The 25,097-nt window shown below is 38.8% G+C and overlaps 1 protein-coding gene and 1 long non-coding RNA gene across 2 annotated transcripts; one reads left to right on the top strand and one right to left on the bottom strand.

The window, feature by feature from the left end:
- Positions 1-503: 503 nt before the first annotated feature.
- On the top strand, positions 504-25,097 carry LOC117445907 (tetraspanin-1). Its single transcript, XM_034081854.2, has 8 exons — positions 504-693; positions 2,951-3,013; positions 7,436-7,642; positions 9,408-9,482; positions 22,283-22,381; positions 23,415-23,558; positions 24,586-24,669; positions 24,753-25,097. Exons 2-8 carry the CDS (start codon positions 2,957-2,959, stop codon positions 24,810-24,812), a joined length of 726 nt encoding a protein of 241 aa, XP_033937745.1. The 5' UTR covers positions 504-693; positions 2,951-2,956; the 3' UTR covers positions 24,813-25,097.
- Positions 20,856-21,745, bottom strand: LOC139433783 (uncharacterized). The gene is made up of 2 exons (XR_011643179.1): positions 21,373-21,745; positions 20,856-21,102 (listed from the first exon to the last, which is right to left on the bottom strand). It is a non-coding gene; the product is annotated as an uncharacterized lncRNA (long non-coding RNA).

Raw genomic sequence — 25,097 nt, 5'->3', positions numbered from 1 at the left:
GTTCAGGGGCTAAAGGAACAAAGGAAGGAGAGAGGAACAATAGAGTCGACAGCATAAAGCAGCAACACAGCCAAAGGAGAGAGGCAGATGGCCAAAGTGGGTGCTGCTGCAGTGGTTTGGGATTTTATGAGTGTAAAGGAAGAAATATAAGTTGGATGTTGTGTTTTATCCTCAAATATTTTGTACTATTCAGTAACTTAATGTCAATATTGTGCTAACTGTGGATAAGCTGTTCACATTCAAGCTATCTGATCAAGCCAATGTTATCACCACAAGTTGGTTTAAGAAGTGCTAACTTTTTAACATGTAATGAGAGTACTGTAGAGGTATTCCTACAATATGCACCCGCATTATATTGTGTTGAAAAAGAATGAGGCAAAAAGTCAACAGAATTTTTTTTTCTCAATTTTTATATATATATTTCAGGGCTGTCAAGTTAACGCGTTAATAACGCGTTAATAACGCGTTAACGCAAAAAAAAATTAACGCCACTAATTATTTTAACGCGATTAACGCATGTGTATTTTTTTCCTCGGCCGCCCCGTAGTTTCAGAGCGCATCGAGTTTAAAATACCATCTACAAGCTGATGCTGCTGACAGCCCCGCTCCTGCCGCCCGCTTGTGGCAGACCACACTTCCACGCTCACCGGCAGGCACCGACTGGCCATCGGGAGGATCGGGAGGACCGGGAGGGTGTGTGTGGCCCGAGCGAGCGAGGGAGAGACCTTACGTGCATTACCGTACCGCAGTGTGAACGCGGCTATTGTTGTTGTTAGCATCTGGTGCTAGCTAGCTGCGCTAACGGATATAAGGAGCTGTTTAAATGAAAACAGAGGAGCGCCATATCCACACAACTGCGCCGAGCACTTGACTTGATGCAGGAAGCAGACAGCGGGACATTGTACGAGAAGTCAGCACACTCATGATTGCAGCAACATGATTGCAGCGTCCAGGCAGCTCCCGTTCGAGCATATGCCTTGAGTTGCACATAGCTCCAACGATCCATCACTCACACACACACACACACACACACACACACACACACACACACACACACACACACACACACACACACACACACACGTTCTCACTCTCATCCCGTCACATATTGACGGACGGTTGCACACACACACACACACACACACACACACACACACACACACACACACACACACACACACCCCCCCACCATTTGTATTGAATGAGAGAGGTTCCAGGTTGTTGTGTTCAATATGCATGAGAATATTTGTCATTGTTCAAATGATAATAAACATTAGCATAAAGCATATTTGTCCACTCATATGTTGATAAGAGTATTAAAAACTTGAAAAATATTCCTCTAAGGTACATTTAGAACAGATAAAAAATGTGCGATTAATTTGCGATTAATCGCGATTAACTATGGACAATCATGCGATTAATCGCGATTAAATATTTTAATCGACTGACAGCCCTAATATATTTATATATATGGCAAATGTATTGCTATATCAGGTTAGCTCAGGTTATTGGAGTGTAATTCCCCATATCTTATACAGAGCATATTAGGGCTGCTAGCATTTAATGAAACTTGTTTAGCACCCAGAACCAGCATCCATACAGCAGGGACATTTTTGCCAGCCTGGAACAAACATTGTGTGCCTATTTGGTTGCTAATTTAACCCCTGTATAGTATATGTGATTGCATGAGAAGATGCATAATTAAAAAGTCAAAGTCAAAAAAGTCAATGGTCGATATAGCTTTCACTTGGGTCAAGAACCCTGTCTTGTACTGTACTGAAAGCACAGAAGTTCAAAAGCCCATCATTTGAACAACAATTTGATACATCTTGCAAACGTATTTCTATCTCATGTTATGTCACCTGGGGTTGTTATTGTGTAAATTCCCCTATATACTGTACAATACAAAGCTGCTAGCGTTATATGAAACTTGTATAGCATCCAGAACCAGCATCCTTACATGTATTGTACAGAAAGCCCATAAACTCAAAAAGCCCATAATCCCAAAGACATATGCCTGTTGATCCAAAGTTTTGTTGGTTGTAGGGAACTTTTCAGAGTAATGTGACCTTGTTCGTTTTTTGGGGATAGCACATTTTCGGACACATAGGATCTTTATTAATGTTTCGATATAAAACAGATAAATTGTACCCGTCCATCTATTTTATATTCCAATCCCAGAGAAAGGGATCCTGTGCAACACATCTGTGTCACTGTGTACCTGCAGGGGTCAGAGCTGCCACTAAAGCACCTGTACCTGAACTCCTCCTGCTGTCACCTGTGTCCTCATTCCTCAGGGACCACGCCTGAAAGGAGGCACTTATCATATTTCTGAAATCCGATTATTTCACCTGCATGGCCATCATCACTCTATGGATATCTTTCAGACAGATTAGTGCCTGGAACCTCTTACCTGAGCCACAGGAACAGAAAATTATTTTTGAAATTTGATTCATCGCGTTTTTTTTTCTTTTCAGCTTTCCTGAAACCAGGAACTTTGAATGTGTTTAAATTGGCTTTACTTTTGATATTAAGAAAGATTACCACACTAAAGGGTAAGATTTGTTTATGGATCTATTATTATATTTTTACTTTAATTACTTCACTTTACCATTTGCTGTGCCTTAATGTCTCTACCACATGTAAACACATTCCTCTCTAATATGGCTTTCCCTCTCCAAAGATCACCCATTATAAGATATCTTTACTGTTTCTCACAGCTGTGTGTGAGTTATCATTAAGAGTCATTGTCAGCGATGTAATTTTCACAGTAATTTCTCTGGGATGTGAGCTGGATGTAATAGCACAGCATGCATGTGAAGATTGGCCACATATACCGTGTTTGTGTGTGTGTGTGTGTGTGAGCGTGTGTGTGTGAGCGAGAGAGATATAAAAGGTCTCGGCTGATGAAAGAGGAAATGCAATAATTTATCTTCTCCTTTTATTACAGATTATAATGGGCTTCTTCACATTCGTCAAATTGATGATGGTCTTGTTCAACTTGCTTATCTTTGTGAGTATGTTTTTGCACTCTGATTGCATGCTCATAATAGGAGGGGGTTGGGGAGAAATGAAAAGTCATCACAATGTGAAGAAAATCATTTCATAGCGTCCTTCAACGCAAACATTCGTTACACAAACATTTCAGATCAGCCAGAAGATGATGCTCCTTTTTCTCCTCATCGTAGCAATGTTCATCTCATTAACTTCAAAGGCTCTAATTTTACCAGCTTCATCTTCGGCTTAATGTTGATAATTAATGTGGTTTATGAAGTGGAGAGAAACTTTGGCGAGGGTAAGCTGAATTTGCCTGCCGAATCGGGCCCACCTGGAGTCCCACTGTCACAGATGAAGCTCCCAGCACCAGTCATCATTTTCCTCACATTTCCAATTTCTGCCTGAGTTACGCTGCTTGATAAATCCGATGCAGCACCTCTTAAAAGTCACAGCAGCGCACTGATTATGATGTCTGTTTGAAATGTTATCCAGCAGTGCACAATTGATTAAATAATTCTCTGCTGCTCATAAAAAACGATGCTTTAATGAGACCGCTCAAACACTTCGGCTGTATTTCAAGTTTGGCGTCATCGTGTTCGGGGGCCATCTGCATTATGAGAATTTTTATTTTTGAGGAAATTAATGAATGTTCTTCTGAGAATCTGGGTCATTAACTTTGAAAACTTGACATTAAAATGTTATGGTTTGTCTTTGCTAAGTAGAGAAGTCAGTTTTGCATAAAGTTAAGCTGCTAACTGTGATTACATAAAGAAACCTTTACCGTAGCCATAAATAATAGCTCCATATGTTTCATGTCAATCTATAATTAGTGTATTAAAATAAACTTTAAAATAGCTGAACCCCATAATTGAACCGTACACCAGTCATCTGTGCAAGAGCTAAAACCAAACCTCCAACCACAGTTGTGGTAAAACCTATTTGACAGTGAAACATAATCTACCATATTTCCGGACTTATAGGTCACTAGTTAACGGTGTCATCCCACGGATAGAAGGCAAAGACACCACATGTTAATTGTACTTAAACATAAAATAAGATCAATTTCATAAACTAAAATCAACAACAAACTAAATTAAAACAAACAGGTTTGTTTAATAATGCAGTTAGACAAATGACTCCAGCTTCAGGTGAAGTAGTTCTGTTTAAAATCCCTTTGTGATATGAATGGGCTGATTCATTTAGAGTTGACCATTGTGACAGAAAACATGTTGAAATCCTTGGTTTTCAGTAAAAAGCTGTGATTCTAGATGACGGTAGTGCTGTTGTCTTTCAATCAGAAGGTTGCAGATTAGATCCCAGACCATGAACTTAATATGTTGATGTATCGTTGGGTAAGATACTTAACAAGTTCTTCCTGAAAATGGTGTTTGAAGGTTTGTGAATGTTTGTGAATGTTGGCGTCCTTGGGCTGGTGGCACCTTGCATGGCAGCCCCTGCCTCTGTGTGAATGAATCACACCCCAATGGGTGAACGATGACTCCTAAATGTAAACCGCTCAGGAGTCGTAAAGACTGGATAAACACCATATAAATGAAATCTATTGACCATTTACCACCAAGAGACCTCCAACTACGGCCAACCCAAAAGTGCTTTGGTGACCAAACAGCTTTTGTCAAAATTAAAATAGAACATTGGGACCGATTTGCTTTTAAGAGAGCTGTATTTGAAATGTGCGCAGTTACTACTATGAAGAACTGTCATCAACATAAAAAACGAATTGTACAGTATCCTGGTACTGAATGCCATTTTTGAATGTGTGAAGAAATAGCTTAAGAAACCCATTTGAGTGTTGATAGAAACAGTAGGGTGCAAGTCCGCAAAAAATAAACCCTTTGATTCTAGTTCTAAGTGTACATCTCGACTCTGCCTTGGAGCCGATCAAAATGCATTGGAAATTAGAAGTGTCTCCATGTATGCTCTGTGTGTCTGCAGATCTGTGGCCCGAGAGTCGGAACTTAATCAGATTGTCTGCTCTCGGTAATATGACCCATGAAAATGGGTTTTTAAACTCAACTGACGTCTTTCTCATTCCATCCTATTGAAAGAGAACCAATTCCATTTCAATTGGGGTGGGACAGGCCCGTTCTCTTTTCTGCTCCCTCTGTATCTTTCTATCTCTCCATTCACCTCCCCCTCTCTGGAGGCCGTGGCCTCTTATTCTGGTGCCTGTTATTCATTCACTCTCCTCTAACCCTAATAGGTTATGTTTCACATCTCAATACGATAAGACACTGCTTCTTCTTTCCCCCTTCTCTCAAAAACCTGATTTACTTCCAGTGCTTTTGCCATGTGGGTGTTCAACTGACAGGGCATCCACCTGCATATGGCACACCATCAAAGGAATTAGCTATTTAAAAAAAAATGGAAGATATTGTGCCAACTATAATTATACCTGGTGAGGGATGATGGTGGCACATATGGAGTAAGAGGGGGAGTGTGCTTGTCGCATCACATTTAGCCAACAGGGCAATGATGGCACTGAACAGGTTCAGGAGACGAGAAAAGAAACCCTGGAGTGAAAGGTGGGGAGAGGCTGATGGAGAGTAAAAAATAGATGGAAAGAGTGAGGCCAAGGTAGGGAGACAAATAAAATGATGATCCCCACGTGGGAGACGTCAGCGTCTGACAGGAGATGTGGCGTGTCGGGGCCTGAAGCGGAGCGGAGGCCCCCTGACTGCAACAAGCCTGATGGAGCCTGACAGACAATATCAGGTTTCAAACATGGTTTCTGCCGAAGACGAGAAATCACTCAGTACGAGCAGTTCAGGGTGAAATATACAGAGGAGACGGAGGAGGATAAAAGGGTGGAAGAGAAGGTCAGAGGTGGAGAGATGAGGAGGGAGAGGCAGACAGAGCGAGATAATGAAAGTAGGATCCGGTGATTTACAGAGTGTAATGTGAAACATGTGACATAGTTTGGATTTTGTTTGTTATGAACAGGTTTCACATGTTTTGGATTTCTATGAATGCACGTCAGTGATCCCGTTGTAATGCCTGCTCTACTTTACATACTCTATAAAGGGATGTCAACAACTTGTAGTGTGAGTTTTTGTTAGGTACATAAGCATCATAATCCACCGTCTGATTTAAATTAAGGTTATATTTAAAATGATGCTGTTTGTTCCTCACGATTCGCAGGGATATGACTCTAGGCATAGTATACTTGTCGTCCAGTGTGTGGTTGATTGTATTTAGTCAGTTGTTATGTGGTTTAACTGCCAAGACCAAACCATTTAGTATATCACATACTGGTTACAATTGGCACAATCTCCAAACCAAAAAGGCAATATCAGCTTCTTTCAAGTGTAGCTAACAGATATCCAAGCCATGGCTTCATTATTTGTGTGCCTCTCAGTTTTTCCTTTAAACTTTAAACAAATAAGAAGTTGGAGTTGAGAGAAGATGCAAGACTTGTTTCACAAGTAGACAGTTTACAAGCTAATTGTAACTAATAAAAATCTTGCGCAAACATGATGGCAAATTATTTTCGGAATTCAAACCAAAACCCTGAGAGCTTCCGATGCCAAAATCATGCCTTGCTGGTAACCGATACTGCCAATCTTTTTTTTATAGAGATTACATATTTCCAAAACTGAATTTTCCCTTCGGGGGATCAATAAAGATCCATCTTCTTCATATGTGAAGTCATGTCCTTGTTCTCATTAATTTCCTAACTTGCAGACCTGACAAATAAAACATCCATGTCTTTAGAGAATAGGAGATTTACATCACCTTGACTGTGTATACTGTAATCCTTTAGCCTACTTATATGCACCTCAAGGCTTGCTTTATTCAGCAGAACAAGAAAATCAATAAATGGCTTTTTGTCTATTATGCCTGTGTGACATGAGGGGAGATAAAGGCAGTCATGTAAAAGGGAAGTTATTTCATTTAGAAAAGTAAAAATAGGCCAAGTTGGCCCGAGGCGGCACCTCTCTGTCTCACAAAAGGAATCATCCTCTCTCCCTGAATGGAGTGAACGATATTGAGGTGACATGGTGTCACTGAGAGGTAATAGTAAGACAGAGTTAGCCATGTAAGATGGCCTCTTATTTCCAAAAACCCATTATCCCCTCCAGGGCTGTTGAACCCTCCCAAATGATGGACATTTTACTTGCCATTTTTAAAGATATTGTCTCCCCTTTCTGGCATTGATAGTATCCCCCATATGGAACATGCCATAGTAACAGAGTATGGCAGAAGCTACGTTTCTGGAATGGTTGCTCTAAAGTCACCACAACACGGGTATACTGGGAAGTACAGATGACAGCATTGTGTGAGGTGTGTGGCAAAGGCTCAAATGTAACAGACCATCATGTATTTGTCAAAGTCCAACACTCCAGATTTGAAGTTTGTGCTTGTATCGGTTTTTTTTGCACTAATTTATTGTGAATATGTTTGCCTGATTATTCTGCAGTTGGGTGGCTTGACCTTGCTGGCTATGGGCATCTGGGTGAGCGTGGATGGGGGCTCCTTCCTCCAGCTGCTGGGGCCTTTCTCCAGCCAAGGCATGCAGTTTGTCAACGTTGGCTTTTTCTGCATTGCCATCGGGGCCGTGCTTGTCCTGATGGGGTTCCTGGGCTGCTGTGGGGCCCGCAAGGACAGCAAGTGTCTGCTTCTCACGGTAGGTGTAAAAAAACTAGTATGGAAAAGTGTCAACACTATTAAAGTTGTGAGTTCAAGGCATGAAGAAGGTGTACTTCACCAACGTGCCAATGGTAACAAGATATGAATGGTTTATTTCCTGCCTAATCACAATGCTGGCAGTCCATTGGTTATGGAATCAATAAGAAGACGTTTTGCTTGATCTTAATGACACAAACCTGATTCCATAGTATTCCCACTCACTACAATGGGAAATGGAAAGTGCTGTTTACTAAATAAATGCCAGGTCTGTTGAAATTATTTAAAAATGAGCAAGAACTTGGCAAAACTCAACAAAAAAAATGTGTTTGTCATGAACATACAGCCATACTAGGTGGGTTGAAACAGACTTAAAATAAACAGCAACACCAAAAGTGTGGGGAATACTGATAAATAAAAAGAATATAAATGATGATTTCTTAAGGTGCCACCCATTTAGATACAAAATAGTCAAACTAAACGCAGTCACCAAGTAATGTAAAGGTGACCAAACTGTTATAATGAACTTTCCTGACCGCAAAACAATCTCTGAAGGGTTAAAGTTGGAATGAAAATACCAACAACATCCAAACCAGCACCTGGTCAAGACCCTAAAGCACACTATTTTACTCTAAATAGTACCTTATTTTACTAAAACTAGCGTCATGCTATATTAAAAAAAAAACTTCAACGAGCAACTGAGACAATAAAACCGTTAGAAAAAAAGCTCTACTGTAGTAAAGAATCATGTGGGATGTGCAATTATTTTCTCATAGACTTCTAGTCAATCAGATATTTTTGCAACCAGTGGACTCGCCTCCTGCAGGCCATTAAAAAGAGAATGCATGTTCAAGGGACATTATTGGCTTCTATTTTAAGACCTCAGTGTTGCCGCTTGATTGCTTCCCAGTGCCTTTGGAAGAGTTCAACAAATTCAATTATGATGTAAAACACCTTAAATGATAATGTATGGGTTCATGAGGTGCTTTTACATCCAGTTGCTCCACATTCAGAATCACACCCATCCTTCCATTTGCACCCGGCTCATCAAGCGCTCAGCTAATGTCCACATCCGCCCCGACATCCTCGTATACCTGCTACCTCCAACAACACAGTGTACATTATTATGCTCATTATCGACAAGCCAACTACCTCTTAGTCCACTGCAGTGAGTCTAATGAGGAGAACAAGCAGCCTTTTTCCCCTGTGGATTCCCATCATGTCCACATCTCCCATTGAGTTGAATGATGACGGTGCAGCAGATCCCACGACTGACGGGACGAGCGGGAACCAAAGCACCATGGCAAACGGCTGTAATGGACAGCATTAAAACAATAAATGAGCTGGTAGAATGGAGCATTTGGGCTCTGTGTCTTCTTATTGTCCCCCTGTGTAATCATTAAAGCTTTATCGAAAGTTTGTGATTGTTACGTACAACAATAGCTGTTTAAAACTACTCAGGATATTCTAATTTGTTGGTGGCAACAAACGTCAGAATCCTTTATTTTAGTCTGGTGTTTAAAATATATGTATTTATTTGTACAAGATTTAGTTTTTAAAGGCTCCGTACTCCAATTCTGTAACACTTAAGGAGCAATTGTTGACAAAAGGAAATCCCTCAGTTTATGGGATTAAGAAGCATCCACTTCTGCCTTTTAATGCAAATATTAATGCAGATAATTGCTAGACTTGGATTTGTAAAACTGACCAAGACCATTTTTTATATAATGAAGTACTTAAAACCTTCTCCTTGTCCCATCCTGCAGTTCTTCTCCATCATCCTCATCATATTCATCGCTGAAGTGGCAGCTGGAGTCGTGGCGTTGGCATACTCTTCATTTGTAAGTTTCCCCCTCTTCACCTTTCTTCCCATTCATGGCCTCGTCACATATCCCCTCCCTCCTCTCACCCCTCATTCTCCTCCTCTTCCCTCCCCTTCCTTTGTCTCTTAATTCGTCTCGTCCCTCTCCATCTTTCTCTTTCACCCTCTCACCTCCTCGTCCCACTCTCTGGATTTTATCTCCATGTAAATTCTCCATCATAGCCGTAGCCATCATTGAATTACTGGCTTTATGTCCGCCTGACTACGTTCGGCTACTTAATGACTCCGGGATAGCCCGGGGGCCATGTGCGCCGTCTCCAACTTTGAGCAATTTATTACTCTGGAATATTGAAGCTAAAGCATTTTATATGCAAAATAGCCTATTTACATACGTGTGGCACTCTCTTTCAAACACACACACACACACACACGCTCCATTTACATTTAGTGCCACGTATAATAATTACAAGGATTTCAAATGAGCTATGTAAAAGGAGGTTAGTGGAGATTGGGGACCTAATAAAGAAAATAGAGAGTGGAGTTTTTTATCCAATCATGGGATGTTTCTGAATCCCTAGAAGCAAGACAGGTAATCTAACAAATATCCATCTATAGGGAGGAGAGCGGCCTTCCTGGGAACCTCACTTGTAGATGCTGGTATTGTTGGGATTGGTGCAAGATACTGACAAAAGATATGGACTGGGGCATGCAATGGGTAAATGCTTATGTGAGTTGGTTTGGAAGGCAACAGCAAATAAACATTTTGACGTTTAGTTTGGAGAACATATATGTAGATATTGAATTACTTTTTTCTTAACACAAGATAAGGTTATTTCCAATTAATATGATCTTGTTTCCTGTATTATTCTCGAAAGAGTGGGTTATATGCCTGTTATTTCATCAATGCAGGATGTGTGCATTTCTTATATACTTGGAAAACTGTGTTTTTATCACTACAGAGACTTTATATGAATTTCACCATGCAACCTATTCATTTGGTTTCAATATAATGATATTGATTTTAGACTCAGAAACAAATAATATATTGTCCACTTTTACTTATGGCAGTACAAGTAGAAAAAAGTCAACAAAACTTGGATCAAAGTCAAACAAAAATGTACTTTTGTTTCAGTAGACCACATACAAAGTAACAAAATAGTCACATAAGATAACGTTATCTTAGTTATATCATATTGCATTTAAAAGACTGATTATGTTTTTATCAGATAATATACATCCACTTTTTACACATCCTATTCTGTGACTACATTCTCTGACAAATGTATGGCATATGATACCATTCATTTATTTATGATGTTTTAATGGCATACTGTAGTATGCCTTGTTATTGCTTTTTTATAGCATACCATACAATGGCTTTTTTGTAAAATACTTTAATATGACATGTATATGAAATACTATACTATGACCTTATGACAAGTAACTCTCCAGCTGGACTTTACATTGTAGCAGGATACAAACACTCCTTTCTAGGAAATACTTTAAAATGTTCATTTCTACTGCTTGACAGGTTAATCAAAAATGTTTACGACTCGCATCTAGATAGAAATAATAAGTCTTTTTTTTGTTTTTGCAGTGAAGCCATTTACTTCCCCCACTCCCTCCCTTTATGTCATGTTAATTCTCGCTCCATCTAATGCATTCTGGTCCTGTCCAACCCTGAGTGTGCCTGCTCTCACACAAAGAAGCTCAAAGAGTGTGTGTGATTTTCTGAGTGTGTCCTTGGAGGCTGAGTTGGGAGCGCCGCTGCTGCTGAGGCAGTTTTGTTGAAATACATTTGCTCCATCTCGCTCGCCTCGGTTAGCTCAGCATTTGCAAATGCCAGACAAGCTATGTAAACGGCATCTGGCGAGAGCAGCGAGAGAGAGAGAAAGAGGGAGGTGTGAGCTATTGTCTAAAGCTCTGTGAAATGCAAGACATAACTCAGATGCGTCTTCCTTAAACACATCACAGATAAGGTTTAGAGTCTATTTAACATGCTGTGTCTTTGCTTTAGCATCATCTGTTCATTACAAACACAAAGGACATCATAACTTCCATCATGGATATGAGTCTGCGAGAGCAGCTGTCCATCTTGTGCTTTTGATAAGACACAGTAAACACAATAGCGTCTGAATAATGAATATGGCCAATGTACATCTAATATGCATATATATAGCACCCTGTGTCAATAAGTAAGAGACAGAGGCGTATACAATGAAAGGAGGCTGTAAATAAAGCGTTGATCTATTCTGTCCTACTTATCTGAGGTATAAATCTGCCTTTTGGCTACCATGCCCTGCAGCTCATCTAAACAAAGAGCCTATAACCTTCAGGTGGTCCGAATAACTGAGATGTAATAAGCAATTTCAGCAGGCATTATGAGAGGCCGTCAGTGGTCATGGTTGTTCTTTCTCCGCCAAGTGATTGGGAAGTGACCAGGGTGAGATTTATTAGTGGGGCCGATATGGACTTCACACTGGATGAATGGAATAGATGTGATGTGGCGTTTAATGAATCACACGGACGTCCATGTACAGTAAAGGAATGTCCCCTCAAAACGTAATCCAATACTGATTGCCGTTTGCTTTAATATCTAAGAGGAGATATTAGGCCCAGAGTTAGTGATGCTAGATGATTAGAGCTGCACCGATCAATATCTTTACATTAACAAAGGAGGAAATGACTTTGTGTATGTGAGAGGGGTCACTCATCATGACGAACCTAAGGAGAATCATCACCAGCTCGAACTGCGCCTTTTAGCATCTGTTAGCATAGTGATTATTTTCTATCTCTTTACAAAAACACAAGGCATTTATCTTGTGTTGTTCCAGCTAGCAATTTGTTTATAAATGTTTAAGCAGAAGATTCTAAAACATAATTCCAAAAAGCAGTAAATTGTCTGAGGTCATACAACACTTTTACCCATTAGCTTTTGCGATTGATGTATATGTTCAAAGGTTTTAAACAAATATACAAATTATACGAAAACATTAAAAACATAAACTGCCTGCCTTTAAACTTCACATGTATTCAAATAACCGTATGTCATTTTGTATGGGTCTAGACTCTATGGACTGGTGCAGGAATGGGTCCTAAAACCCAGAAATCAGTTAGAATTTCACTTCCAGATCCCACATCTCTAATTCAATTTTTTTTTAATTAAGGTCTGTTGTTAACACAAGCTTAAATGATTTTCACATTTTGTTATGACATAAATTACGTCAGTAAGTACCAACTGGTAAATGTCTGAAGCTTCTATGTGTCATAAAAATAGTGACTGAATGAGACTAAACGTCATCACACCGAAGTCCAACGTTAGCTTAGCCGTGATGACGCGATAGTGATGTAGTTGGTTTATAACATAATGTTACCTTTTTACATCAATCGATTGCATTTACGCTTTAAAAATGTTATGTGGAGATTATCCTGCTGAACAAAACGTGTTAAGTATAACACAAAGTATATTTTCTGTTGAGGGAGCCCTTGCTATGCTAACTTTAGGGTCGGCCTAAAACTTTATTCCGCCATTTTTACTATTAAAATAGTAACTGCAATGAAACTTGTTATTGTTAGCTACTGATTTCGACAGAGAAAAAAACTAAATAATTATTGACTTCCATTAGAATTCATACTCTTTTGGTTACGCAATGGTAAATCGAGCCGTAATTATCCTGGAAAATTGTACCCAGAGGCAGATGGATTTGCAAAGTGAAAGCGAGGCTTATAGGGAACCATTCTAAAAATACATCATTATTGTAAAGCCATTACATTACAATCAACATTTACTCCATAATGATAAGTTCAAGCAAAAACTGCCACTTCATCACGGATCTTTGTAGTGATGCTTAGCTCTGTGAATAGAATTCAAAGACAATTAATGAAGGGATCAAACTGGGGCTTTGTTGACAGTAGATGTTACAAATACAGGTTTTACAATGTGTGTTCAAAATATTTATTTTTGCCCCCTTTTGCATCTTTTTTCAAATGTTCTACTGCATTTAAGCATACATACAGATGGAGGGAAATGTAACCAATGTCTCATAACAAAGCCTTGCTCAACTGAATGTTATATGGTTCTCATTTATTGCTTTTCCACTTAATAACAATAACCAATTAGCAGCCAGTTACTGCAGTAAAAGATATCGATAATTATTTCAGAATAAGCAACACTCTGTAAACAAAAGATAAAAGATCAATACCACATGAAGCTGAAGACTTTTATCATGCGTGTGTAGGTGGTGTACTGGACCGTATTGATAGATGTGTTATCGCTTTTGCCTCACTGGGCTGTGTGTTGCTATAGTCTTTGTCCTGCCTGTCCACCGTGTGTGTGTGTGTGTGTGTGTGTGTGTGTGTGTGTGTGTGTGTGTGTGTGTGTGTGTGTGTGTGTGTGTGTGTGTGTGTGTGTGTGTGTGTGTGTGTGTGTGTGTGTGTGTGTGTGTGTGTGTGTGTGTGTGTGTGTGTGTGTGTGTGTGTGTGTGTGTGTGTGTGTGTGTGTGTGGTCTAGCATTACTATACTTGTGGGGACCTACATCTGTTTACATAGTCACGTGTGGGGACTGGCTTCCCTTATGGGACAAAATGGATGTCCCCATGAGGGGAATCATTAATTTTAGAGTGAAGACTTGGTTAGGTTTAGGGTTAGGGTTAGGTTAAGGGTAAGGGTTAGGGTTAGGCATGTGTTGGTTATGGTTAAGGTTAGGATAAGTCTCCAGGAAATGCATGTAAGTCAATGTAATGTCCCCTGAAGTGATGTATACATGGTATGTGTGTGTGTGTTCGCGTGCGTGCGTGCGTGTGTGTGTGTGTGTGTGTGTGTGTGTGTGCGTGCGTGCGTGTTTGTTTGCAGGCACCCATATCAGTGTGTAAGCATGCGAGTGTGTGTGTGTTTAACGGGATGTGGTGAGGCGCGGGGCAGAGTGACAGTGATGAATTAGCCGGCTGGTAATAACCCTCTCTGATCTCAGCCGCTCTCTCTGCTTCTTGGGGGGCACTTTTAATTGTGGCATGTATCCCAGCATCCCCTCGGGCATCTCGTACGCCTGGCCCCTTCACTGTACACAGGCTCACACACACACACACAGAAGAAGCATTTTCATACACACTAACCTGATAGACACACGGGTGCACATGGCCACATGTGCGTACAGTAAAGCACACACTCTCCCTCCTCATCAAATGGGCCTTTGTGTGACTATACGCGACGGGATTATTAATCAAAAAGGAAACAACAGACAGAGGATGGGGGGGGAAGGCGGGAAAGAGAGCTAACCTGTGCGTTTGTGGAGGAATTCTTCCACAACAAAGACTCCCCTCCTGCCTCAAACATAACCTGCCTTTTTGTGCACTTTGGCTAAACAGGAAAAGCGGACAAAATGTGTCCTGACCGAAGCCATCAGGAGCATCTATATATATGTAAATGCTCCCCAGTTTACGACCATAAAAAGCAGACGAAGAATTGAGAATAATGGCTCGGCCATATTTTGATTTATTTTCATTTCTTTCCAAGTGCCATGCCGAGGCTGTTTATTTCCCAAGTGCTTTGTGTGAGAGAAGATTTATTTAATTTCTGATGAATAGGTGACTCCCAGAGAATTACCTTTCCTCCCCGTGAAATCAACAGCAGTATATTATTTTCAGGGGCTTCCGTAGTGTGGTGTGTATTCTTAAGCGTGCGTTTGTGTGACACTGTTGGACTCAACTGGAGTGCAGTGAGGTGCTTTATATCAGCCCACAGGAGCTTATTTGCATTTAAAGGCCTCTCATCTACATACCGGACACTACCGATAAAACAGATTACATTTTAAACGGTTCTGGAAATTCAGGACGTTTAAGTCGAAGTTGGGAAATTGTTAAAAAAAATGGGAATCTTTTTTCAGACTTTAAAGGTTAGGAACGTTACAGATAATGTTGTCAACTATGGACAGTTGGGACATTTTGGTTTACATTTTTTCTGAAATGTGAGGAAAGGATAGTTTTTTTCTTTTTAGGGAAAAGAAAGTTTGGGGCTCTCTGCTGGAACTGCTACCCCCGCGACCCGACCACGGATAAGCGGGAGAAGATGGATGGATGGATGGATAGTTTTTTGAAAATGTTGTGTTCAAAATTCCAGGAAAGACAGACAACTTCTAAGTTTAACTATTTATTATAAGAGAGCAAAATATATATATTCACTTGACCAAGGACTCCGTCACGTCATATAAATTACAGACAGCAAAACTGTAATCTGTAACCACTATTTCCGGAAAGAGCCTCAAACCTCGTGCGACAATACGGCCGTGTCTCAATTCAGGGGTTGTATCCTTCGAAGGGTGCATTCGTAGACCGCTTACGTCACTTCCGCCGAAAGAAGGCTGTCCCAATTTTAAAAAAAGACGAGACTCCTCCTAATGCGGCCCACGAATGCAGCCTACTTTTCCCCAATTTGAAGGATACAGGCAATGCGTGCAGGGAAGAGGGAGTTTTTTTTCAAATGAAATGGCTTCCAGTCTATGGGATTAGTTTTGCATCATAAAGATAAAGCAACACTTCTTCAGAATAAAGCAAAACTATGAGTATAAAAGAAAAAAAAACTGAGTCAAGCAAAATAAAATAAATTTCAAAAATAAAACTATAAATTGCAAACAAATCATTTGTGTAATCATGTAAACTATAAGTCTTTTTTCTTTGTTTTAACATAGGTTTTTGTTTGCAGTTCTTGTTTCTTCTTTCTCAATGATCAGACTTTTGCTCTCGCTGCAGCTCTCTCGTTTGCGCTTCCTCATTTTTTGTTTGAGATTCTGACACAAACATCCCAGGTGGGCGGGACTTTCAGGGGTGCGTCCCCATTGGCTACTCAGTTTTTGAGTGACAACTTTGTCCTCCAGCGATTGTACAGTGCAGGCAGCTGCGGTGCGGTAGCTAGCTGAGCGTGGACAGAAGACCCCCAGAAGAACCAGCATTTCAATTATTATAATACTACAAGTGAACATATATGTAAGTATTGATCATTTGTGTTGTTTGTGCTATACGGTCTGTTTCTTTATTGTGTTAAGTGAGAGTAAAGCTGTGCTATGAAAGTTAGCTTGTGCTACCTTTAGATCCATAACAATGCAAGCTAAGTAGCCTAACAGTTAGCTACATAGCTAGCAGTGAGTGAGCGTTCAGACACCGGCGCACACACTGAAACAGACTCATGTGCCTGACTCTACCAACAGGTTTTCATGATTCTATTTAGATATGCAAGTATAAGCCATGATAGCTTATTTTATTAACACGCTAATTTGATATGAAAATCAATGGAGGCTTAGTTAACTTTGTAGGAAAACCTACCTTCCATGAGCTGTGTTTTATTTGTTAACTTCATATTTTTCATTTCCTAAAACATTTATTTTCCTCTCATATTAACAGTGTGGATCATTGAGACAGCGTGGCGTCCAGAGTCTTATCCCGTTTTCCCACTTCCTCTGAGGGGACAGCACGGAGGGGGGGCATGAAGAAAGAACTGCACCAGCTTCATCCACGCTGGCGTTACTGTTATCACTTGCTCAGTGTAATTTCATTTGACCAAATGTCTTTACTATGGAAGCCCATTTCCGCCACTTGAAAAAAATAAAATCCCCATGAAAAGTCATAATTATGAGATAAAAAAGTCGAAATAATGAGATAAAAAGTCATAATTATGAGATAAAAAGTCATAATAATGAGATAAAAAGTCATAATTATGAGATAAGAAAGTCGAGATAATGAGATAAAAAGTCATAATAATGAGATAAAAAGTCATAATTATGAGATAAAAAGTCATAATAATGAGATAAAAAGTCATAATTATGAGATAAGAAAGTCGAAATTATGAGATAGAAAGTCATAATTATGAGATAAGAAAGTTGAAATAATGACATAAAAAGTCATAATTATGAGATAAGAAGTGCGCATGCGCTGCAGTGGCGCTGTCTTTAAAGGTCCCTTCATCACCTTGCTGCTCTCCACCATGCAAACGGCATCTAGTCCTAAATAAGGTAACTATTACAGGTGACTTTTGTAAATGTTAGATGTTACATATAGCCTATATTGCAGCTAAACTACAACAATGCAGTTCATAGCGTTGACATTACCTGTTATAAATATAATATATATAATATATATCCCTATAGTTTTGTGGTAACGTTCACGGGTTAGAGTTAGAGCAACTCACAGCAGCAGTATGCCTACACTATTGTCATTAGTGGCGTGAACGCTACCACAAAACTATAGGCATATATATTATAGTTCATAACAGGTAATGTCAAAGCTATAAACTGCATTGTTGTAGTTTAGCTGCAATATAGGCTATATGTAACATCTAACATTTACAAAAGTCACCTGTAATAGTTACCTTATTTAGGACTAGATAGATGCTGTTTGCATGGTGGAGAGCAGCAAGGTGATGAAGGGACCTTTAAAGACAGCGCCACTGCAGCGCATGCGCACTTCTTATCTCATAATTATGACTTTTTATCTCATAATGACTTTTTGTCTCATTATTTCGACTTTCTTATCTCATTATTATGACTTTTTATCTCATAATGACTTTTTATCTCATTATTTCGACTTTCTTATCTCATAATTATGACTTTTTATCTCATGACTTTTTATCTCATTATTTCGACTTTATTATCTCATTATGACTTTTTATCTCATTATGACTTTTTATCTCATTATTTCGACTTTCTTATCTCATAATTATGACTTTTTATCTCATGACTTTTTATCTCATTATGACTTTTTATCTCATTATTTCGACTTTCTTATCTCATAATTATGACTTTTTATCTCATTATTATGACTTTTTATCTCATAATTATGACTTTTTATCTCATGACTTTTTATCTCATTATTTCGATTTTCTTATCTCATAATTATGACTTTTCATGGGGATTTTATTTTTTTCAAGTGCGGAAATGGGCTTCCATACTTTACATATACATTTAATAGATTGTATTATTATCCACCTTTTTGTTTTATGTCCTTTTATTTAAAACATTCTTTGAGACTTCATCTTCTGGTTCAAATTTCAATAAATGTAATTTGTATAATCACTCTTTTGTCTTTATTCTACATGAAAATGTTAGAGATTCCATGCAAATCTGTTGATTATTCATATCTTCCGAATAGTATGTAGAGTTTTTAATGCTAAATGTATATCATTTTCTCACAGGATATAAAATGAAACAACACCGGTTTTATCCATTGTGTATGAATGCTTCAGCTCTTCAGACCAACATAGTAAGATGTGAGCATGCTCCTAATTGTGTTGGTATGCAACCTAGGTCTGGTCTGTTTAATAAAGCAAATCTGCCACTTTTATATTGTAGAATTTGTTCAATTAAAGCAGTCTTTAATTGTTTGTCCTAAACATAGCAATATATGCTTTTGAAATGTCTTTGAAAAATAACAGTATACAGTTTATATTGTGTATCACCTTTAGCTTAAAAATACATAGATGTGTTTTTTTAATCTATAAAATAAATAGACAGACACTTTATCAATCCCAAATTGGGAAATAATTTAACAGCAGCAGTGTGTTCAGGTATTACAATATTTAAAGTTGGAATAAAGTATAAACTACACATCACAAGTATAATACACAGCATTCCATAAGATAAGTCCGATATGTTCATGAAAACTCCCCAGGAGACACCGACACTAACGTGGCCGAGTGGACTCCGGAGTTTGCTGCATGAGTTGAACTGTATGATCTGTGGTGTACTGGGCTGTCACTCAAAAGCTGAGTAGCCAATGGGGACACACCCCTGAAAGTCCCGCCCACCTGGGATGTTTGTATCAAAATCTCAAACAAAAAATGAGGGAGCGCAAACGAGAGAGTTGCAGCGAGAGCAAAAGTCTGATCATTGAGAAAGAATAAACAAGAACTGCAAACAAAAACCTTAAAACAAAGAAAAAATACTTATAGTTTACATGATTACACAAATGATTTGTTTGCAACTTATAGTTTTATTTTTGAAATGTATTTTATTTTGCTTGACTTGACTTGTTTTTTTCTTCTTTTAAATTCATAGTTTTGCTTTATTCTGAGAAAGTGTTGCTTTATCTTTATGATACAAAACTAATCCCATACCGGTCTTCCCAGCAGAGTGGATTTAAAAGCAGCAGCAAGCGGAGGAATCAATAATAAATGTGAGTATTGGGTTTTAACTTACTTTAAATTAACTAACGTCACACACGTCAAACCCAAGGGGCATTACAACGTACATTTTCGTTAAATAATATGGATAAATATGTGAGGCTAACTAGCTAGCTGGACGTACTGCACTGTTGTTTACACTTATTTTTAATTCAATTCAGAAGTTTACTAAAGTCATACAGAGATCTTGGCTCTGTTATAGATAAGTTATACTTTATATTACATAAATAGACCAAAGTGAAAACATTTAGACCGGTATAGCCTACAGTGCGGTGGGATTTATAAAGCGCTACCCTGACGTGTAGCTGTTAGCTTTATTTATTTTTATGACATGTTCCAATTTTGTACCGTTTATTGAACTTTGGCACAACATTACAACATTTTTATTCAGCTCATGCTGCTTTGAGGTACGGCAAAAAAATATTTCCACCAGATTTGATCATCTTTTATTTAGGTTAAAGTGTATTTAATTTATCCTAATCCCATAATAATAATAATAATAATAATAATAAGACAATCAAAAATAGACAGCATCATTTAGCTTGATGTTAGTTTGTGCTGTCAAAGGGATGCAGGTGTTACTGTCATTTCATCTCTTTAGTTTTTTAAAAACCAGAACAGTACATCATTTTAAATGATCCTTTAGGGATTGTTTGTCTGAAATGCTGAGTTACATTTTGCAATAATACTTCTGCAACCCTGTGTCGAATATGATTAATTCACTTTTTTTATTTTTCTCTTGTTTTTCTCTGTAATTAGGACAATTCTGGAGAAATGGATCTGCTGTAGAAGGACTCCTAACCCCAGCGGATCATCAGGACGGAGCTGCCATCCGGCTGGACACCCCTTGGTGCTGAAGAAAGCAAAGCGGCGATCAGGAACATCCTCCACCCAGACCTCTGCTTACTGCCGTCCTACAGACTTGTGTCTTACTTTCAGAATTTGATTTTGTATGTGTCCTTTCTTTTAATAGATATCTAACGATTATAGCTTGAGTCTGTCTGATTCCCCAAACAGCTGCTTCTATATACTTGCTGCACATATAATACAAATAAACAACTTGATAAACACACTTTTGCTGATATTTGTGTTACTGCCGGTGATGTTAAATAACATGAATGATTTCCTCTGTCTCAATGATGAAAGTTATAATAATAGAAGACATGAAGCTGCAGAGAGAGAATGGATATATTCTTACCTCTACTAAGATGAAAATACAATATTACATTGTAATTGTTAAACACATTGTTTATTTCATTTACTGAGGTTTTAACCATTATTTACAACATGTGTACATAAGCAGTGGAATAATAGGATATCTCTAGGTCATTAAACTGTCTTCAGTTTAATTTTATTAATACAAGAAATATAGAAAATAGAAAATGTTTAATTGTGTATTTCAGCAGAGCGGGGGGGGGGGGGGCACGGTGCTGCTGGACCTGGAGGTGCTGACCTGGTGTCAGTAGGACATCATCTGGGCAGGTTTAGGGGAAGAAGGAGAATATAAACTGTTATAACCACAGCTATTAAGATTAGAACACTAATATTGTTAACAATCAATCTATACAACATGCTTTTGTTCATTTAAAAAAAACATTGTTTTATTAGTAGGCCTATAGACAAATTAAGACTTATTTTAAATATGAAATAATATGATTAAATTACATCAGCTATATATAATTTACTTGTTAACTTGCTAATGTAACATTACTGGGGGCTAAAGGAACAGCTTCATCTTATTTACCTGGCCATGCATGGTCCTCTAATTCATCGCAGATGGTGATCTCCAAAAAATGTAAAATGTAATTTAGTAAAGATTCTGGATCCTTTTCAGCTGAGTTAGCTTGTAAGCTAATTTGCTAGCAGGCTGCTGGAGCAGCGCAACCGAACAGCGCGTATCACGTGACGTAAATACGAAGCGCTCCGTAGGCTAGACCGTCTCATTTTGTAGGGCGCTCGGTCCAGCCTACCCGGTCTACGTGGGCTGGGTCCTCCGTGGATCGCGTAGGCTGCGTACTCCGAAGGGTGCAGCCCCTGAATTGAGACACGGCCTGGCCCTACATTTTTATTACACAGGGTGTTGCCCGTAAATGTATGATTGGTCAACACTAGATGAAGAGATACCGTGGTTTAGACTTGGTTCTCTTGGTAGGTGCATAGACTCAGATAGAGTCTCTTGGCAACACGATCCTCCCAATCAGCATTCGGCCAGCCTGTGGAAGTCCCTCCCTACTCTGGCACCATCATAGTACATTTGTTTTCGCTAACGTTTCTACAGAAAAAGTGTTATCTTCATAAGGCTAGCTATGTGTGGGAGCGGAGCTCACCCAAAGCTCAAGGCCGGAGTGATGTTTATGAATAACTCTTTGTATTCTTCCAGTGTCTGCACCTGACCTTGCTACTCTGTATTTCAGGCTAAAGACGTCTATTTATTCCAAAGTCACAGCCACATTAAATGAGCACAATAAGCTTATAATGTAATAATAAGAATCAGTCTTTCTAATGTTATATAAAAATAGACTCCACAAAAATCAAAAAAAATCTTTGGAGGACATTTCTTTAAAACCAGGAATACTTGTTTTTGATGAAGCTAAAATCAGATTCAGGATAAGGTTCTGCCAACAAACTTCTAAACCTGAGTATGTTTCCCTCAGGCTAAGGGGATCATCAGAGCATGGATGACCCCTGCTTTACAGAAAGACTACGGCAGTGATCCTGTGGTCACAAAGATCTGGAACATCACCATGACAGAGGTACAGTATCTTGTTTCACCAAGTGCATGTTCAGAAATCAAAGTACTGTTTCTGCATTAAGTCACAACAACTGCCAACTGCAAATGTATGTAAAGGAAACACCAACTGCTTGTGCTAGAAAATGAAGCCGATTAAAGAAGCCAAGTGCCAAAACAAACAGAATCATATAGTGGCCAAACGGTGGTACTACAACTACAGTTTCTCTGTAACACCACTAAATATGTAAATGCGCTAAAGTACTTTTTTGTCTGTAACTCAGCGCAATATTTAATTTTTCGGTAAATGACCTACCCAGTACAAACACTTATATAGCCCTCTTTTAAATCATTAGGTTTCAAAAGTTGTAAAATAAGCTAAAAGCCGAACCCAGAGTGATTTGACTGTGCCGCGAGTGATCTTGAGAGTGGATGGGTTACTTTTGCTCTCTCGAGAGTCAGACCATTTTGGCTTCATGCGCTATTAAGCAAATGGTGTACTCTGTATCCAGTTCTCTTTATACATCTATGCCAAACACAGTCAAGCAAGTCAATCCCAGAACCCCTTGTTAAAATTCCCAATTTAGCATAATACATAAACAGATTTACACCCTGGTGTGAATGGAATGTGACCACTAACTAAGTGAATGGAATTCACTTGTTAACACTCAAAGAGTTTAAAAACAGACATTTGTAAAATTCAAAGCTACTGTATGTGGTGCCAACAGTGTCAAGGTAACTTTCTTTAACACACAGAACCTGTAAGTGCAACACCGTGAATAATACCGATCAACCTTCGACTTTTTTGTGAAAATCTTTTCCTTTTCGGATAGAGGACACTGTAGAAAAGTGGGGGCGGAGAGGTATGACATGCAACAAAAATTCCCCAGGCTGGAAAATATATGGCATTTGAATAGAAATACTCAGACAACAAACTGAACTGACAACCTCAACTCACACAGCAGCAAGGCTTTTACTAAACTTTACTAAACTAAACGTTTTCGTACAAAATTGGACATTGGATATAAATAAAAGTGTTTTCTTGCTTTTCCTCTCAGCTGAAGTGCTGCGGTTTCAACAACTACACAGACTTTGTGGGCTCTAAGTTTGAAGAGGAGAACGGAGGTAGTCTACCCCCCACCTGCTGTTGGACTTACAGCGCCCCCTGCAGCAGCATCGAGGCAGAGCGCAGCGATGTGCAGGTGAGATGGAAACAACACTACAGTTAATATAAGAAGAATATAAAAAGTATACGCAGAAAGGAAAGTTGAGCACTGTTGACAATCCAAAAGCAGCTCAAATTAAAGGCCTTAGATTCCCATTTAAATATCTCTCATAGATTTAACAGAACATTGTGACCTTCGTGAATGGTGGGGCTACAGCCTCGCGGTTGTATGAGACTGCATCACTTTTATTTACGTGTACGTAGTAAACTGTCAACTGTCAAGTGTGTCATTCTTGTTTTAAGTAATTTAGACAGTAACAAGACAATGAATTGACAGCCATTCAAGAGGCTCTGGGGGACTGTACTGGCATAGCAGCAACTTGAGGCCAATGCTAATGTCAACATGCTAACTTGCTCAGAATGACAATGCTAACATGTAGTTTTACACCTTTTTAGTACAGCCGTACTGGAGACCCAGTCATGTTTTGAAACTAGGATAATAGCACATGCTACCGGAAGACATATTCACACTTTTCTTTACACAAAGAGTTACAGAAATGTTGTGTAAAGAACGGAAAGGAAAGCTAGAGGGAGGTCAAATCCTGATGCCACTTTGACACAGCTAGTCAATCAAGTCAAACTTCAGGTGGTTGTGATTGTGTGTTTTCAGGGCAATTCATACGATTATTGTTGTTAGGTATTTCAATCTCTACTAAAATAGGTGGACAGAACATCCAACTTCCTAAAAAGCCCTGTAGCTAGCAAAGCTAATACTACCAGTTTGTTTTTGTACTGTTTGTCAATTCAATAAAATGTTGAGCCTGAAGACTGGATTGTTCATGCTTTTTTCATCACATTAAATTGGCCAACAACGTATTCAATAAGTTCATTAAAAGTCATATTTGCTGTTGCTAATTATTTGCAAGTAGCCCTGATTTAATAGAACAACATAGCAATATAGTAAATGTCCTTTTTTTGTGCCTTCCATTTGTTGACTATTGTGTGTATTATGTCGATTTGTGAATAATTGATTATTATATTTACATACACACTCTTCCCCTCAGGGCTGTTTCAAACACATCTTGAAGATCCTCAAAGAGCATGCCAACATTGTGGGAGGCATCGCCGCAGGAATAGGAGTATTGGAGGTGAAATGTGAAAGGGAAGGTCATGATTGAGTCTATTGAAAATGTGCTCCGTTCGGCTAAAAGTTAGTGCTTTTGTTCCTCAGATTGCTGCCATGATAGTGGCCATGTACCTGTACTGCCACCTCGACAACAGGATCAGCTGAGACTCTTTTCAACAGGAGCAACACAGAGGGATCACATGATCACACGTAGTTATTCTGCATTATTTAACAATCAATTAGGATAGTCTCTTTTGTTTGTGGTCCTTTTTTTCCCAAAAAGTTATTTATGATGTAAAGAATCCAGCAACTGTATTTAATATAGAAAGAAGAATTATATTAGCTGCTACAGAGTGTAAATATTTCATATTTGCAAATGAAATATATATTTAAACAGCATTAACTGATGGTTGTTGTTCCCAGTTGTTCATGATACATTTGTTTTATTGG

This window comes from Pseudochaenichthys georgianus, chromosome 4 (assembly GCF_902827115.2).
Source record: "Pseudochaenichthys georgianus chromosome 4, fPseGeo1.2, whole genome shotgun sequence".
Taxonomy (NCBI): Eukaryota; Metazoa; Chordata; class Actinopteri; order Perciformes; family Channichthyidae; genus Pseudochaenichthys; species Pseudochaenichthys georgianus.
The sequence above is the reverse complement of the archived record's forward strand: the minus strand, read 5'-3'. Positions and strand labels throughout refer to the sequence as shown.

Bases quoted from the DNA above. Each gene is read 5' to 3' on its own strand.
- LOC117445907 (XM_034081854.2), top strand. From the start codon at position 2,957: ATGGGCTTCTTCACATTCGTCAAATTGATGATGGTCTTGTTCAACTTG. The intron at 22,382-23,414 runs GTACAGTATCTT...TTTTCCTCTCAG, and splicing joins GGAACATCACCATGACAGAG to CTGAAGTGCTGCGGTTTCAA. The intron at 24,670-24,752 runs GTGAAATGTGAA...TTTGTTCCTCAG, and splicing joins CAGGAATAGGAGTATTGGAG to ATTGCTGCCATGATAGTGGC.